This window comes from Carlito syrichta, unplaced genomic scaffold, assembly GCF_000164805.1.
Source record: "Carlito syrichta isolate Samal-C Ts95f unplaced genomic scaffold, Tarsius_syrichta-2.0.1 Scaffold311023, whole genome shotgun sequence".
Lineage (NCBI taxonomy): Eukaryota > Metazoa > Chordata > Mammalia > Primates > Tarsiidae > Carlito > Carlito syrichta.
In genome coordinates this window covers 56,804-70,316 of record NW_007255119.1, presented here as the reverse complement: position 1 = coordinate 70,316, position 13,513 = coordinate 56,804, and the positions used below count along the sequence as shown (strand labels likewise).

Below are 13,513 nucleotides of genomic sequence, written 5' to 3'. Positions count from 1 at the left end.
CACTCCAGTCTGGGTGACAGAGTGAGACTCCAACTCAAAAAAAAAAAAAAAAAAAGAATTGAGAAGAGACAAGAGGAAACTAGGAAGGAGTTGATAACTGAGATATCAGTAGTAAAGAATATACTGTGAATGAAATAAATAACAAACTAATAAGCATGGAAAGCAGAATTAGCCAAGCAGAAGAAAGAATCTCAGAACTTGAGGACCAAAATATAGAACTAACCCAAACTGTCAAAAACATAGAAAAGAAGCTTAAAAAGACAGAACAAAATCTTCAAGAGATGAGCGATTACTTCAAGAGACTGAACCTAAGAGTAATTGGACTTTCTGAGGCAGAAAGAGAGACAGAGTCCACCCTGGAACAAACATTCCATGAGACTATTAAAGAAAATTTCCTTCATCTTATCAGTGATGTAAAAATTCAAACACAAGAGATTCAGAGAACCCCTGCAAGACAACAAATGAGAAGACCAACTCCCAGACACATAATAATTCGCCTAAACAAAGTAGGTATAAAAGAAAAAATCCTAAAGGCAGTAAGTGAAAAAGGTCAGATTACCTACCATGGGAGACCAATTAGAATAGCAGCAGAATTATCTACAGAAGTCCTTCAGGCTAGGAGAACTTGGAGCCCTATCTTCAAAGTTCTAAAAGATAAATGATTTTAACCAAGAATAAACTACCCAACCAAGCTAAGCTTCATCAGTGAGGGAGAATTGAAATCTTTCCCAGATATCCAATCCCTAAGAACTTATGCTGCCACCAGACCACCTCTACAAGAAACACTTAAGAAAGTACTAAACACAGAAGAAAAGGAAAAAAGAACAACGTTCTTCACAAGAGTACAGGAAAAAGATTAAAAACACACACAAACCAACCCTAAAGCCAAAAGAAAGACAACAAACAGGAACAACAACAGCTCTACAAGAACCTTATGATAGGGATCAACTCTCATATTTCAATAATTATCATGAATGTGAATGGACTAAATGCACCACTGAAAGACATAGAATGGCAAAATAGATAAAATATCATCAGGCAACAATATATTGCCTGCAAGAGACTCATCTCACTAGAAAGGACACTCACAGACTCAAAGTAAGAGGATGGAAAACAAATTTTCAGGTGAACAGAACACAAAAGAAAGGAGGAGTCACAATCTTAATCTCTGACAAAATACCCTTTAAGCTACCAAAAATTTAAAAAGATACATGAGGCCATTACATAATGATAAAAAGTTTAATCCATCAATAAGAAATATCTATCCTAAACATATATGCACACAACATAGGAGCCAACTATCATAAAGCAGCTTCCAGGTAAACAAAAAAATTTGACTCTAATACTATCGTAGCTGGGGACTTTAATACCCTACTCACAACCCTAGACAGATCATCAGAACAAAAAATCAGAACAAGATCTGGAACATCAATGTGCCTCTTGATCAAATGGACTTAATTGATACCTACAGAACACTATACCCAACAACCACAGAATATACATTCTACTCATCACCGCATGGAATGTACTCTAAGATCAACCACATACTTGGCCATAAATCAAGCATAAACAAATTTCAAAAGATCATAATTTTACTGTGCACCTTCTCGGACCACAGTGGAATAAAAATAAACATCAACACCAAAAAGATTCCCCCCAAACCCACAAAGACATAGACACTAAATAGCATGATGCTATACAACTCCTGGGTCAATGATGAAATCAAAAGAGAGATTAAAAGATACCTGGAAACAAATGAAAATGAAGAAACATCTTACCTAAATCTCTGGGATGCCATGAAAGCTGTAGTAAGAGGGGAATTCATATCTCTACAAACACACATGAAGAAAATGGAAGGATCACAAATTAGCAGCCTAACAAGTCACCTAAGAAAGCTGGAAGAGTAAGACCACAAAAACCCTAACTTCAGCAGAAGAATCCCAATCACCAAAATAAAAGCCCAAATCCAGGACATAAAAGACAAAAAGATAATACAAAAAATCAATGAAAAAAATGATAAAGGACTTTGGTATAAAATAAATGTGCAAAAGACAATCGCATTTTTTTACACCAATAATAAACAAATAGAAAACCAAATAAAAAGCACAATCCCATTCACAATAGCCACAAAATAAATGATATACCTTGGCATCTTCCTAACCAGTGATGTGAAAGATCTTTACAATGAAAACTACAAAACACTGCTCAAAGAAATCAAAGATGACACAAACAAGTCGAAAAATATCCCATGTTCATGGATTGGAAGAATCAATATTGTGAAGATGTCCATCTTACCTAAGGCAATCTACAGATTTAATGCAATACCCATCAAATTACCAACAACATTCTCAGATCTAGAAAAAACAATACAGGAATTCATATGGAAGCACAAATGACCAAGGATAACCAGAACAATCCTCAACAAAAGAAAAACAAAGCAGTAGGTATCACAATACCAGACTTTAAACTTTACTATAAAGCTACAATAATCAAAGCAGCTTGGTATTGGTACAAGAACAGGCATATAGACCAATGGAATAGAATTGAGATTCCAGAAGCAAAACCCCAATTTCTCAACCAACTCATCTTCAACAAAGCCTCCACCACCCACCACTGGGGAGAGGAGAACGTATTCAGTAAATGGTACTAGGAAAACTGGCTGACCACATGCAGAAGATTCAAACAAGACCCCTATCTATCCCCATACACAAAAATTAACTCTAAATGGATCAGAGACCTAAGTGTAAAACCTCAAACCATAAGAACTTTAGAAAATGCAGGACACACCCTTATGGAATTTGGAATTGGCATCCAATTCCTGAGCAAAACCTAAAATGCACGGGCCATAAGAGATAAGATAGACAAGTGGGACCTCATTAAACTGACAAGCTTCTGCAAAGCCAAAGAAACTATCAAGAGAGCAGGGAGACAACCCACAGACTGGGAAAAAGTATTTGTCAACTCCATGTCTGACAAAGGCCTAACATCTAGGATCTACAAGGAATGCAAACATTCTGAAAAGAAAAAAACAAACAACCCCATTACAAAGTGGGCAAAAGATATGAACAGACACTTCTCAAAAGAAGACCTATGATCGGCCAACAGGTACATGAAGAAATGTTCAACCTCACTAATCATCCAGGAGATGCAAATCAAAACTACACTGAGATACCACCTAACTCCAGTCAGAATGGCCATTATCAATAACTCAAAAAATAACAGATGCTGGAGAGGATGTGGTGAAAAGGGAACACTTTTACACTGTTGGTGGGAGTGTAAACTAGTGCAGCCTCTGTGGAAATCAGTGTTGCAATTCCTAAAAGCTCTAAAAATCGACCTTCCATATGACCCTGCAATCCCCCTACTGGGAATATACCCTGAAGAACTCAAATCACTCTATAAAAAAGATACCTGCACATGTATGTTTATCGCAGCATTGTACACAATAGCAAGATCATGGAACCAACCATGCTGTCCATCAAAAGAGGACTGGATTTTTAAAATGTGGTACATATACACAATGGAATATTACGCAGCCATAAAAATGAACAAAATCATGAATTTCGCAACAACCTGGATGGAATTGGAGTTTATAATACTGAGTGATTTCTCACAGAAACAAAAGTCTGAGTATCACATGTTCTCACTCATAAGTGGACCTTGAACAACTACCGTAATACTCTAAGAAAAGGATTGACAGTGGCAGGAAACTATGGTGGGGCAGGGAGGGGAAGGGAGGTGGGATTAACAGTAGTCAGTATCTGTCTGGGGATGGGGGGCATACCTCATCAACAAGCATATCTGCACAATGCATATTTGTATACCTAATCCTTAACTGTACCCCACAATTATAAAATTAAAAATATGTTTTAAAAAATTTCAAAGATGTCCAAAAAGAAGAAAATAAAGCTACCTTGAATCTCACCACCAAAGATAACTACTATTAATTAACATTCTTCTTATATTCATGTATTTTTCTAGTTCTTGTTCTGTCTCTCTGTCTCTCCCTTTGTCTCTGTGTGGGGTGTGTGTGTGTGTGTGTGTGTGTGTGTGTGTTTGTGTGTGTGTGTGTGTGTGTGTGTGTGTACAGAGAGAGAGAGTGAGAGACAGAGTGAAAATAGAGAGAGAGAAAGAAGGGAGTTTTTAAATAAAAATGGATCATATTGTACATATTAGGAGGCAGTATAGCATCTTGGTTAGGAACTCATTCTCAGAAGTGAATCAGAAGTTGACAGCCAATTGAGTCTGGTTCCACTATTTGTTAGCTACATGACCTTAGGCAAATATTTAACCTCTCTAAGCCACATGGAGAGAATAGAGGTGCTCAGCCTCGTGGGGTTTTTATTTTAAAATTAACTGGATTGTTCGTGCAAAACATTCCATGTGTAACCTATAACTATAATAGCTTATGTGTAGAATAATTGCCGTCTTTACTCAAAAAGTATAATTTTATGTCCTCCTTAAAATGATTTAATCTAATTTCTTGCTTAGTGTTTAGACTGCTTCTAACTCTTTCTTGAAATATATGTCTTTTTTTCCAGGTGTCTAGCTTTGTACATTTAAGCATATTACAAATTAGTGATCTATAGAATCAGAGAACTGAGACTTTCTGTTAAAACCTGTAAATAACAGTTAAAATTCTTTCATGTTAAAATATGTTGGTTGGGTGCGGTGGCTCATGCCTATAATCCCAGCACTTTGAGAGGCTAAGGTGGGAGGATTGCTTGAGCCCAGGAGTTCAAGACCAGCCTGGGCAACATAGTGAGACCCTGTCTTTTTTTTTTTTTAATGCTCATTTCTAAACTTAGTTGGAGACTAGCCTAGGACTAATTTGTAGTCTTGTTTTTGTGGTTTAAAAATCAAAGTGCCTTCCATTGTTCCTAAGCAGGAATATGATTACTTGGGAGTGGTAAGGTCACTTAGTCACTATGGCTGCCTATAAAGCATATAGTGATAATTGACCAGCTCTGTGTCGTTATTCCCTTTTTCCTCAGGACTTCATATCATCCACAGCCTAGATGAAGTCAATTTCATACAGAACCTTGTGTTTTACATTGAAGCTGCTTATAAAACTGCTGTAAGTACTCATTTTGGAATGAATTTTAAACATATGATGTTTTTGTTTTTGAAATTCTGGGAAACCCAGTTCTTTTCTTAATGCTGCTCCTCATAGTGAGTCAACTTAAAAGGCTTCTGGCAGAAATTGCCCTCGGCCTCTTTCTTTACTAAGACCTGTCATTTTTTTGCTTACTTTCTCTCCAAGAGTGTTACAGAGACAAGATGGTCAAGATTCTATGTTTTCATTCCTTTCAAATTCTGTGATATCTCATGGTATGTATTTGGCAATCTGGGGCTAAATTGCCTTCTTGTTTTATTGGTTTAATGTCTTAAACAAGGGCAGGATGGCTAGGGAGTATTGTAGGTCAGTTAGCTACTTAAATATGAAATTTAATCATGTGTTTAATATTATCTGTAGGTGTTGATTTAATGCTTACTATACAAAAAGATTATTTTTTCCTACAACTGCCATATGAGGTAGGGTTATATTAAATTGTAATATATTCAACATCTTCTCTATATAAAATGTTGTTAGACACTATACAGGAATGCATTTTTTTTCTTCTCCAGTCTAACTCAGACAGTTTTTTGTTGTTGTTCATTGAAACCTTATTCATAATCTTCAAAACTGGAAATAACCCAAATGACCACCATCAACTAAATGGATAAACAAATTATGGTACCACTATAAAACAGAATACTAATCATCATTAAAAGGAATGAACTTTTGACCCATGCCTCAACATGGATGACTCTCAAAAGCATGCTTAGTGAAAAAAGTCAGACAAAAAGTTTACAGACTGTGTGATTCCACTAATATAAAATTCTAGAAATCTATAGTGACAGAAAGCAGATACATGATTGCCTGAGGATAAAGGCAAAGGGAGGGATGAACTCCAGAGGGGCATGAGAAGACTTTTAGGGATTTTGCAAATATTCATTATTATGATGATAGTTTCACAGGTTTAAACATATACCAAAATTAATCGAGTTGTATGCTTTGAATATGTGCTGTTTTATTTACATCAGATTTACCTCAAGAAAGATATAAAAGTTATTATTATTTGTGGGTATATAAATGCATCCAATTATTCCAGGACAGTGCTGAAGACACACTGCCAGAGTCATCTTCTCTGACTTCCCCTTTGCTATGTTTCAGTTTCTTACTAACCACCCTCCTCCCTTGACCAATACATTCTTTTTTATTTTTGTTAATTGGTCAATTCTCTTTTTAAAAGGTGTAAATAAAAATAAAAAATGTATTTTTACCATTTCTGGCATACTTAATTCCTTCATGTAGATTCAAATTTCTAGCTGGCATCAGTTCTTTCTACTGAAGAACTTCCTTTAACATTTCTTGGGTCTTACAGTAATGAATTATTTCAACTTTTGTTTGCCTGAAGAAGTCTTTATTTCACCTTCATTTTTGAAAGATGTTTTCACTAGGTATATAATTTTATGTTGACAAGTATTTTGCCTTTCAGTACTTTGAAAATGTTGTTCTACTATCTTCCTGTTTGCATTGTTTCTGATGAGAAATTTGTTGTCAACCTTAATTTTGTTCCTCTCTACATAATGTTCCTTTTCCTTTTCTCCGCCTTTAAGGATTTATTTTTATTACTGACTTTCAACACTTTTATTATGGTATTTTCTGGTGTAACTTTTTCATGTTTCTTGAAACGTGGTTTCATTTAGCTCCATAGTTCTGTGGGCATGTAATTTTTATCAAAAGTTTTCAACAATCCTTCCATCCTTCCTTCCTTCCTTCCTTCCTTCCTTCCTTCCTTCCTTCCTTCCTTCCTTCCTTCCTTCCTTCCTTCCTTCCTATTCTTTCTTTCTTTCTTTGTCTCATTCTATCATCCAGGCTGGAGTGCAGTGACATGATCTTGGCTCACTACAACCTCAACCTACTGGGCTCAATCAATCCTGCCTCAGCCTCCCAAGTTGCTGGCCCTACAGGTGCATGCCACCATGCCTGGCTAACTTTTGGACTTTTTGTAGAGAGAGGGTCACACTATGTTGCCCAGGCTGGTCTTATACTCCTGGTCTCAAGAAATCCTCTCACCTCAGCCTCACAAATTGCTGGGATTACAAATGTAAGCCACCATGCCCAGCAGTAATTATTTCTTTATATATTTTTTATGTTGCCCCCTTTCCTTCAGGGACTTTAATTACACAAGCATTAGGTTGTGTGATGTTGTCCCATAGTTCACTGTTGTACTGTTCAGTTTTTCAAAATTCTTTTTTCGCTTTTTGCTTCATTTTGGATTGTTTCTATTGCTATGCCTTCAACTTTACTAATCTTCTTATTCACAATGTGTAATTTGTCATTAATTCCATCCAGTGTATTTTCAATCTTAGAAATAGTTTCATTTCTATAAGTTCAGTTTGGGTCTCTTTTATATCTTTCATGTGTCTACCAAACTTTCTTAACATATGGAATGCAGTTATAAAAAATGAGTTAATTTTCTGAGTATTCTAACATCTGTGTCAGTTCCATGTTGTTTTCAAATGATTGATTTGTCTCATTATGGGTTGTATTTTTCTGCTTCTTTGCATGTCTGGTAATTTTTTTATTGGATACCAGATATCATGATCTTACTTTTTTGCATCCTAGTATTTTTCTATTCCTGTAAATAGTCTCAATCTTTGTTCAGGGATCCAGTTAAGCTAGTTGGAAACAGTTTGATCCATTATTGTTTAGTGTCCATGTCTTTGTGGGAACTCTGTTGGTGTTGATATTTATTTTTATTCCACTGTGGTCTGATAAGGTGCATGGCAGTATTTCAATCTTATAAAATTTGTTTATGCTTGATTTATGCCTGAGGGCATGGTCGATCTTAGAGTACATTCCACATGGTGATGAATAGAATGTGTATTCCATGGTTGTAGAGTCAACTGTTCTGTAGGTATCAATTGAGTACATTTGGTCAAGCATCACATTGAGTTTCCAGATCTTGTTTTTCTATCTTGATAATCCATCTAGGGTTGTTAGGGGGTATTTAAGTCCCCAGCTATAATAGTGTTTTTTAATTTACCTAGAAGCTGCTTTATGAAAGTTGGTGCTCCTATGTTGGGTGCATATATGTTTAGGATGGATATTTCTTGTTGATGGACTGAATCTTTTATCATTATGTAGTGACCTTTCCTATCATTTTTAATTTTTGGTAGCTTAAAGGGTATTTTGTTTGATAGTAAGATTGCAACTCCTGTTTTCTTTTGTTTCTGTTCACTTGAGAATTTGTTTTCTATCCTCTTACTTTGAGTCTGTGAGTGTCCTTTCTGGCGGGATGAGTCTCTTGGAGACAACAAATTGTTGCATCATGATATTTTATCCAATTTTCTATTCTATGTCTTTTCAGTGGTGTATTTAGTCCATTGACATTCAGACTAATTATTGAGATGTGAGAGTTTATCCCTGTCATGAGGTTCTTATAGAGTTCGTCATCGTTTCTGTTGTTTGCTTGCTTATTTTTGTCTTTCTTTTTATTTTTGGGTTGATTTATGTGTGTTTTCAATCTTTTTCCTGCATTCTTGGGAAGGGCATTGTCGTTCTATTTTTTCTTTCTTCTGTGTTTAATACTTTCTTAAGTGTTTCTTGTAGAGCTGTTCTGGAGGTGGCATAAACTCTTAGGGATTGAATGTCTGGGAAGGATTTTAATTCTCCATTGCTGATGAAACTTAGTTTAGCTGGGTATGTAATTCATGGTTGAAATTGTTTATCTTTGAAACTTTGAAGATTGGACTCCAATCTCCCTTAGCCTGAAGTGTTTCTGTAGACAAATCTGCTGCTATTCTAATTGATCTTCCCCAGGAGGGAGTCTGACCTCTCTCTCTTGCTGCCTTTAGGATTTTTTTATACCTACTTTGTGTAAGTGAATTACTATGTGTCTAGGAGTTGGTCTTCTCATTTGTTGTCTTGTAGGAGTTCTCTTAATCTCTTGTGTTTGAATGTTTGCATCTCTGATGAGATGAGGGAAGTTTTCTTGGATAATTTCATGTAATGTTTGTTCCAATGTGGTCTCTGTCTCTCTATCTGCTTCAGGGATTCCAATTAACCTTAGGTTTTGCCTCTTGATATAATTGCTCATCTCTTGGAGGTTTTGTTCTGTTTTTTTAAGCTTCTTTTCTATGTTTTTAACAGTTTGGGTTAGTTCCATATTTTGGTCCTCAAGCTTTGAGATTCTTTCTTCTGTTTGGTTAATTCTGCTTTCCATGCTTATCAGTTTGTTATTTACTTCATTCACTGTATTCTTTATTGCTGCTATTTCAGTTATCAATTCCTTCATTCTTTTCTCTTGTCTTTCTTCACTTCTAATTATTCTCTCTATTCATATCTTGATATCTGGGTTTGTGATTTGAGACAAATCATTCTGGTGGCTCTTCATTGTTTGAGTTCCAAAGTCTATTCTCAGTTGTTGTCCTCACAGGCATCCATATGAGACCTGTATTCTTCCTTTGATTTTTCTTCATTTGTGTAGGTTTTCCGCCCTTCTTTTTTTTTTACTTCTTCTTTAATTTTCTTGTTCAGTGATGGGGGGATAGTTTTTCCTTCTGTTTTCTCAATCTCCTATTCTTTCTTATGTAGATCCTCTGACTCTGTTCAATTTTGAAGCTGGACTGGGAGTGGGGGGCTCTGTATTTTGTAGTTTTGAGATTTAATTAAGGGGGGAGCTGTGATTCAGAAGCTACTTGCAGATCCCAGTATCCACTATCAGGTATGTGGGCCTCCTGCATTCTCCCACTGCCTTATAATCTGTCCATGCAGTGGGGTTGTATGTTTGCTGTATGATAGCAAAATGAGATAAGAGAAAGAAAGAATGGTAAAAGGAAGGAGGAAGAAGAAAGGGAGATGGAGAGAGAGAAGGAGGAAAACAGACAGGCCTACCAACTAATGAATAAACAGAGAAACAGACAAAGACAGAAAAAACAAAACAAGAAAACCCCAAAACATACAGACAATCATACAAAAAAAAACCCTGTTGATGTGCTCGCCCTCAAAAATACCCATACACAAACAGAAAAATCTAAAAAAATCAACATTAAAATAACAGAAATAAAGCAAGTATGGAAACAAACAAAAACAGAAAGAGAGAAGAAAAAACTAAAACTAAAACAAAACACAAATAAACAAACAAAAAAAATTTGTCCTGTGGCTGTTTCTGTAACTCTAGGTTTCTTTCAGCTGCCACTGCTGTATTAAGTAGTGGCTCTGGTCTCCAGACTGTTCCCTTTGCCCTTAGCACCAGTTGATAGGGTTGCTCTCAGCATGGGTCAAATGCCCCATGGAGGAGGGTGGATCAGGTCCAGACTCACCCAACTTGTCTGCTGCTGCTGCTGCTGTCAAGTTTCCCACTCAGATCTGATGTGTCTGTGCCTTTTCCAGCATGGGATAGGGGCAACTGTCTCTCTGAGTCCAATGAGGGGATAGTGTCTGTGTCCTAGCTGAAGGTTAGACAGAAGTGGGTGGGGCAATGGAGGTCTCTGCTTGGTTCCCAGAGAAGATGATGCTGGGTGGAATCTCTTCACTGGCAGTGGGACTCCATTCCAGATTTCCATGTCCCGCCTTCTCCAAGGTTCCGGGAGCTTATGCCTGGTCTGCTGCCAAGGTGATAGCATGGGCTGGGTGTCAGGTGGTGAGGAGCAGCTGTTCTCTGCTGCCTCTCCTCAAGAGAACCCTGGGAATGATAGATGATCCTGTATGCCAGGGGCTCCAGTCTCAGGGAGGTGGTAGGTTGCAGTTACCTCTAGAGGAGAGCCCTGGGTGCATGAACCTGAGTCTCCCCTCAGATGGACTTTCATTGACCAACCAGCACACACTTATTCATTCAGAGAGTCTTTATGGACACTTGCTTTTACAGAGATTCTCATACTACAATCCATTCCTTTGCCATCTTGCCTCTCTCCATATTTTATCTTAATCGTCTATTTTAATTTTATTCTCTATTGGCACTGACAATGTACCATGCACTTGCTTATGCATTTTGCATGATTATTTTCCTTAATCTTTACATTTGTAGATGATGAAACTGAGGTGCAAAGAGAAGTTAAGTAATTCACCCAAGGCCACATAGCAAATAGGTGATAGAGCCAGGATTAGAATCTACGTAATCTTACTCCAAAGAATACTTTCTTACTCATTGCTCTATACACCCCCTCAATAATATAGATTACTTTATAATACTTTATAAAACTTTTTATTTTGAAATAACTTTAGATCTACAAAAAAGTTCCAAAAATAGTATGAGTTCTCATATTCCTTCTAGTCAACTTTCCCTAATATTAACATTTAACATAATTATAGTACAATTGTCAAAGCTAAGAAATTAACATCAGTACAAAACTATTAACCAAACTATAGACTTTAATTGTATTTCAGCAGTTTTTCCACTAATGACCTTTTTACATTCAGGATCCATTGCAGAATTTCACACTGCATTTGTCATGTCTCCTTTGTCTCTCCTAATTAATGACAGTTTCTCAAGCTTTGTCTTTCATGACCTTGACACTCTTTGAAGATTAGTGATCACGTAGTTTGTAGATATCCTCAATTAGGGTTTTATTAATGTTTTCTCATAATTAGATTGAGGTTATGCATTTTTGGCAAGAATACATATTACAGCCATTATGCTATGTTCTTCTCCATGCATCATAGTGGGGGTACAAGATGTTTGATGCTGATAGTTCTTATTACTGATGATGTTAACTTTCACCACTTGGTCAATATGATGTCTGCTGGGTTTCTCCATTCTACTATTGCCATTTTCCCTTTATAATTAATAAATATTTTGAGAGAGATACTTTAAGACTATGCAAACATATTGTTTCTCCTCTAGCATTCACCTACTAATTCAGCATCCATTGGTAGATTTTACCTGCAACAATTATTACAGTGGTGTTTTAATGGTGATTTTTTAGTTTTTTCATTATTTCTACAGTCATTAATTGTAATTTATCCTTAAGCAAGAGCTGACACTTCCCCCATTTATTTATTCAGTTATTTATACCTCTATGATAGTTTCTCAAGTCTTATCTTTTATGATTTTGATACTTTGAACATTAGTGATCAGGTATTTTGTAGATTTCCCTCAATTTGGGTTTTATCAATGTTTTCTCATGGATAGATTGAGGTTATGCATTAGGATTATGAATATTTAGGTTTTTCTCTGGCTTATAATAAAATACTATCAACTATTTATTTTGTTGTTTAAATTGTTCCAGCTTTGGCCATTAGGTATTCTTTCAGGTTAGTTTCTAAGCTCTTTTGACATGTCCCATTTCTTTTTGAATGTTTCTTTACTTTTTGGCCTATAGCATGCACCAACCTCACCATATATTTTCCCTGCCCCAGCCCTGGAATCAACCACTTCCATAAGGAGCCCTGATTTGTTTTATTAGAAAACTACAGAATCCAAGACCTAAGCACTGGGAAGGCTCATTATCACTGGAGTGTCATTGTTTCTAGGCCACCTCAATGACTGGAAATTGCAAACTTGTGCACACGTATATGTGTGCACACTCTCCCATGCACATCTCTGGTTATTTTTGTATATATTTTTAATTAACTTTCATGTGAAAACTCTGAGTTGAAGTAAAGTTTCAGGGTGGTAAGCCATGTTTAACCCATTGCTGGCCTCACCTGCACCCAAATTCAGTTCCACTCTAGTTTGTGCAGCAAAGATAGTATATGAGGAGGCACAAATATCATTAATTCTACTGCTACAACCATTGGCTGCAATGACGAAGCCACAACAGGTCTATGGTATTGGAGGGCAAAGTTATCAGTCAACAAATAATATCTGCTTGCATAGCAAAATGTCTATGTAGTACTTCTGGTGAATATGAAGTAATGGGTTCCAGATTTACCCTCCCACTTGAAACAACTAAAAAACTATTTATCACATAGAAGTTTTCAATACAATGAACATCATGCCATAAAGGACAGTGATCCCTGAGAAGGGCCAACAAACAGGATGAATCATATGATTGCCCCAGCTTACTGGTGTAAAGGTTTCCAGGCCAGTGTAGCAGGGAGGGCCACAGTGCAGCTTATCCTGGCAGACTCCCCAAGCTGAGGAAACAAAGCTGAGAGTACAGAAACACCAAGATACATATAATTTGTTGGACAGATTAGTGAAGAAGAGAGAGGTACACAGACAGAGAACCACAGATATCTGCAGAGGGTCCCCCTCAAGTATTCAGCAGAATAATAATGAGTGCATGTATGTTTACTTGAGACTGGGGGAAGAATCACCCGAAAGAGTTAGGGGGAAAAATATGTCATGCTCACACAGGACCAGAAATAGTACGTATTCTAGCCAGAAAGACCAAAAACTTCATTACTCAGAGTATTGGGTATAGTATTCAGAAGTATGTTGCTTAACTAGTGGGGAAATTAGCTTTAGACTAAACATGACTCTGAACCCACATAACACATTTTAAAGGCAATAATTAT

The 13,513-nt window shown here is 36.6% G+C and overlaps 1 protein-coding gene across 1 annotated transcript in view; it reads left to right on the top strand.

The window, feature by feature from the left end:
• Positions 1–13,513, top strand: part of LOC103270991 (phosphorylase b kinase regulatory subunit alpha, skeletal muscle isoform) — a gene marked incomplete at its 3' end in the record, with an annotated part of 78,619 nt that overhangs the window by 20,637 nt on the left and 44,469 nt on the right. Inside the window, exon 5 of the mRNA XM_008068471.2 lies at positions 4,995–5,077. Within this exon, the coding sequence (XP_008066662.1) occupies positions 4,995–5,077 (83 nt within the window). The remainder of the gene's footprint in view (positions 1–4,994; positions 5,078–13,513) is intronic.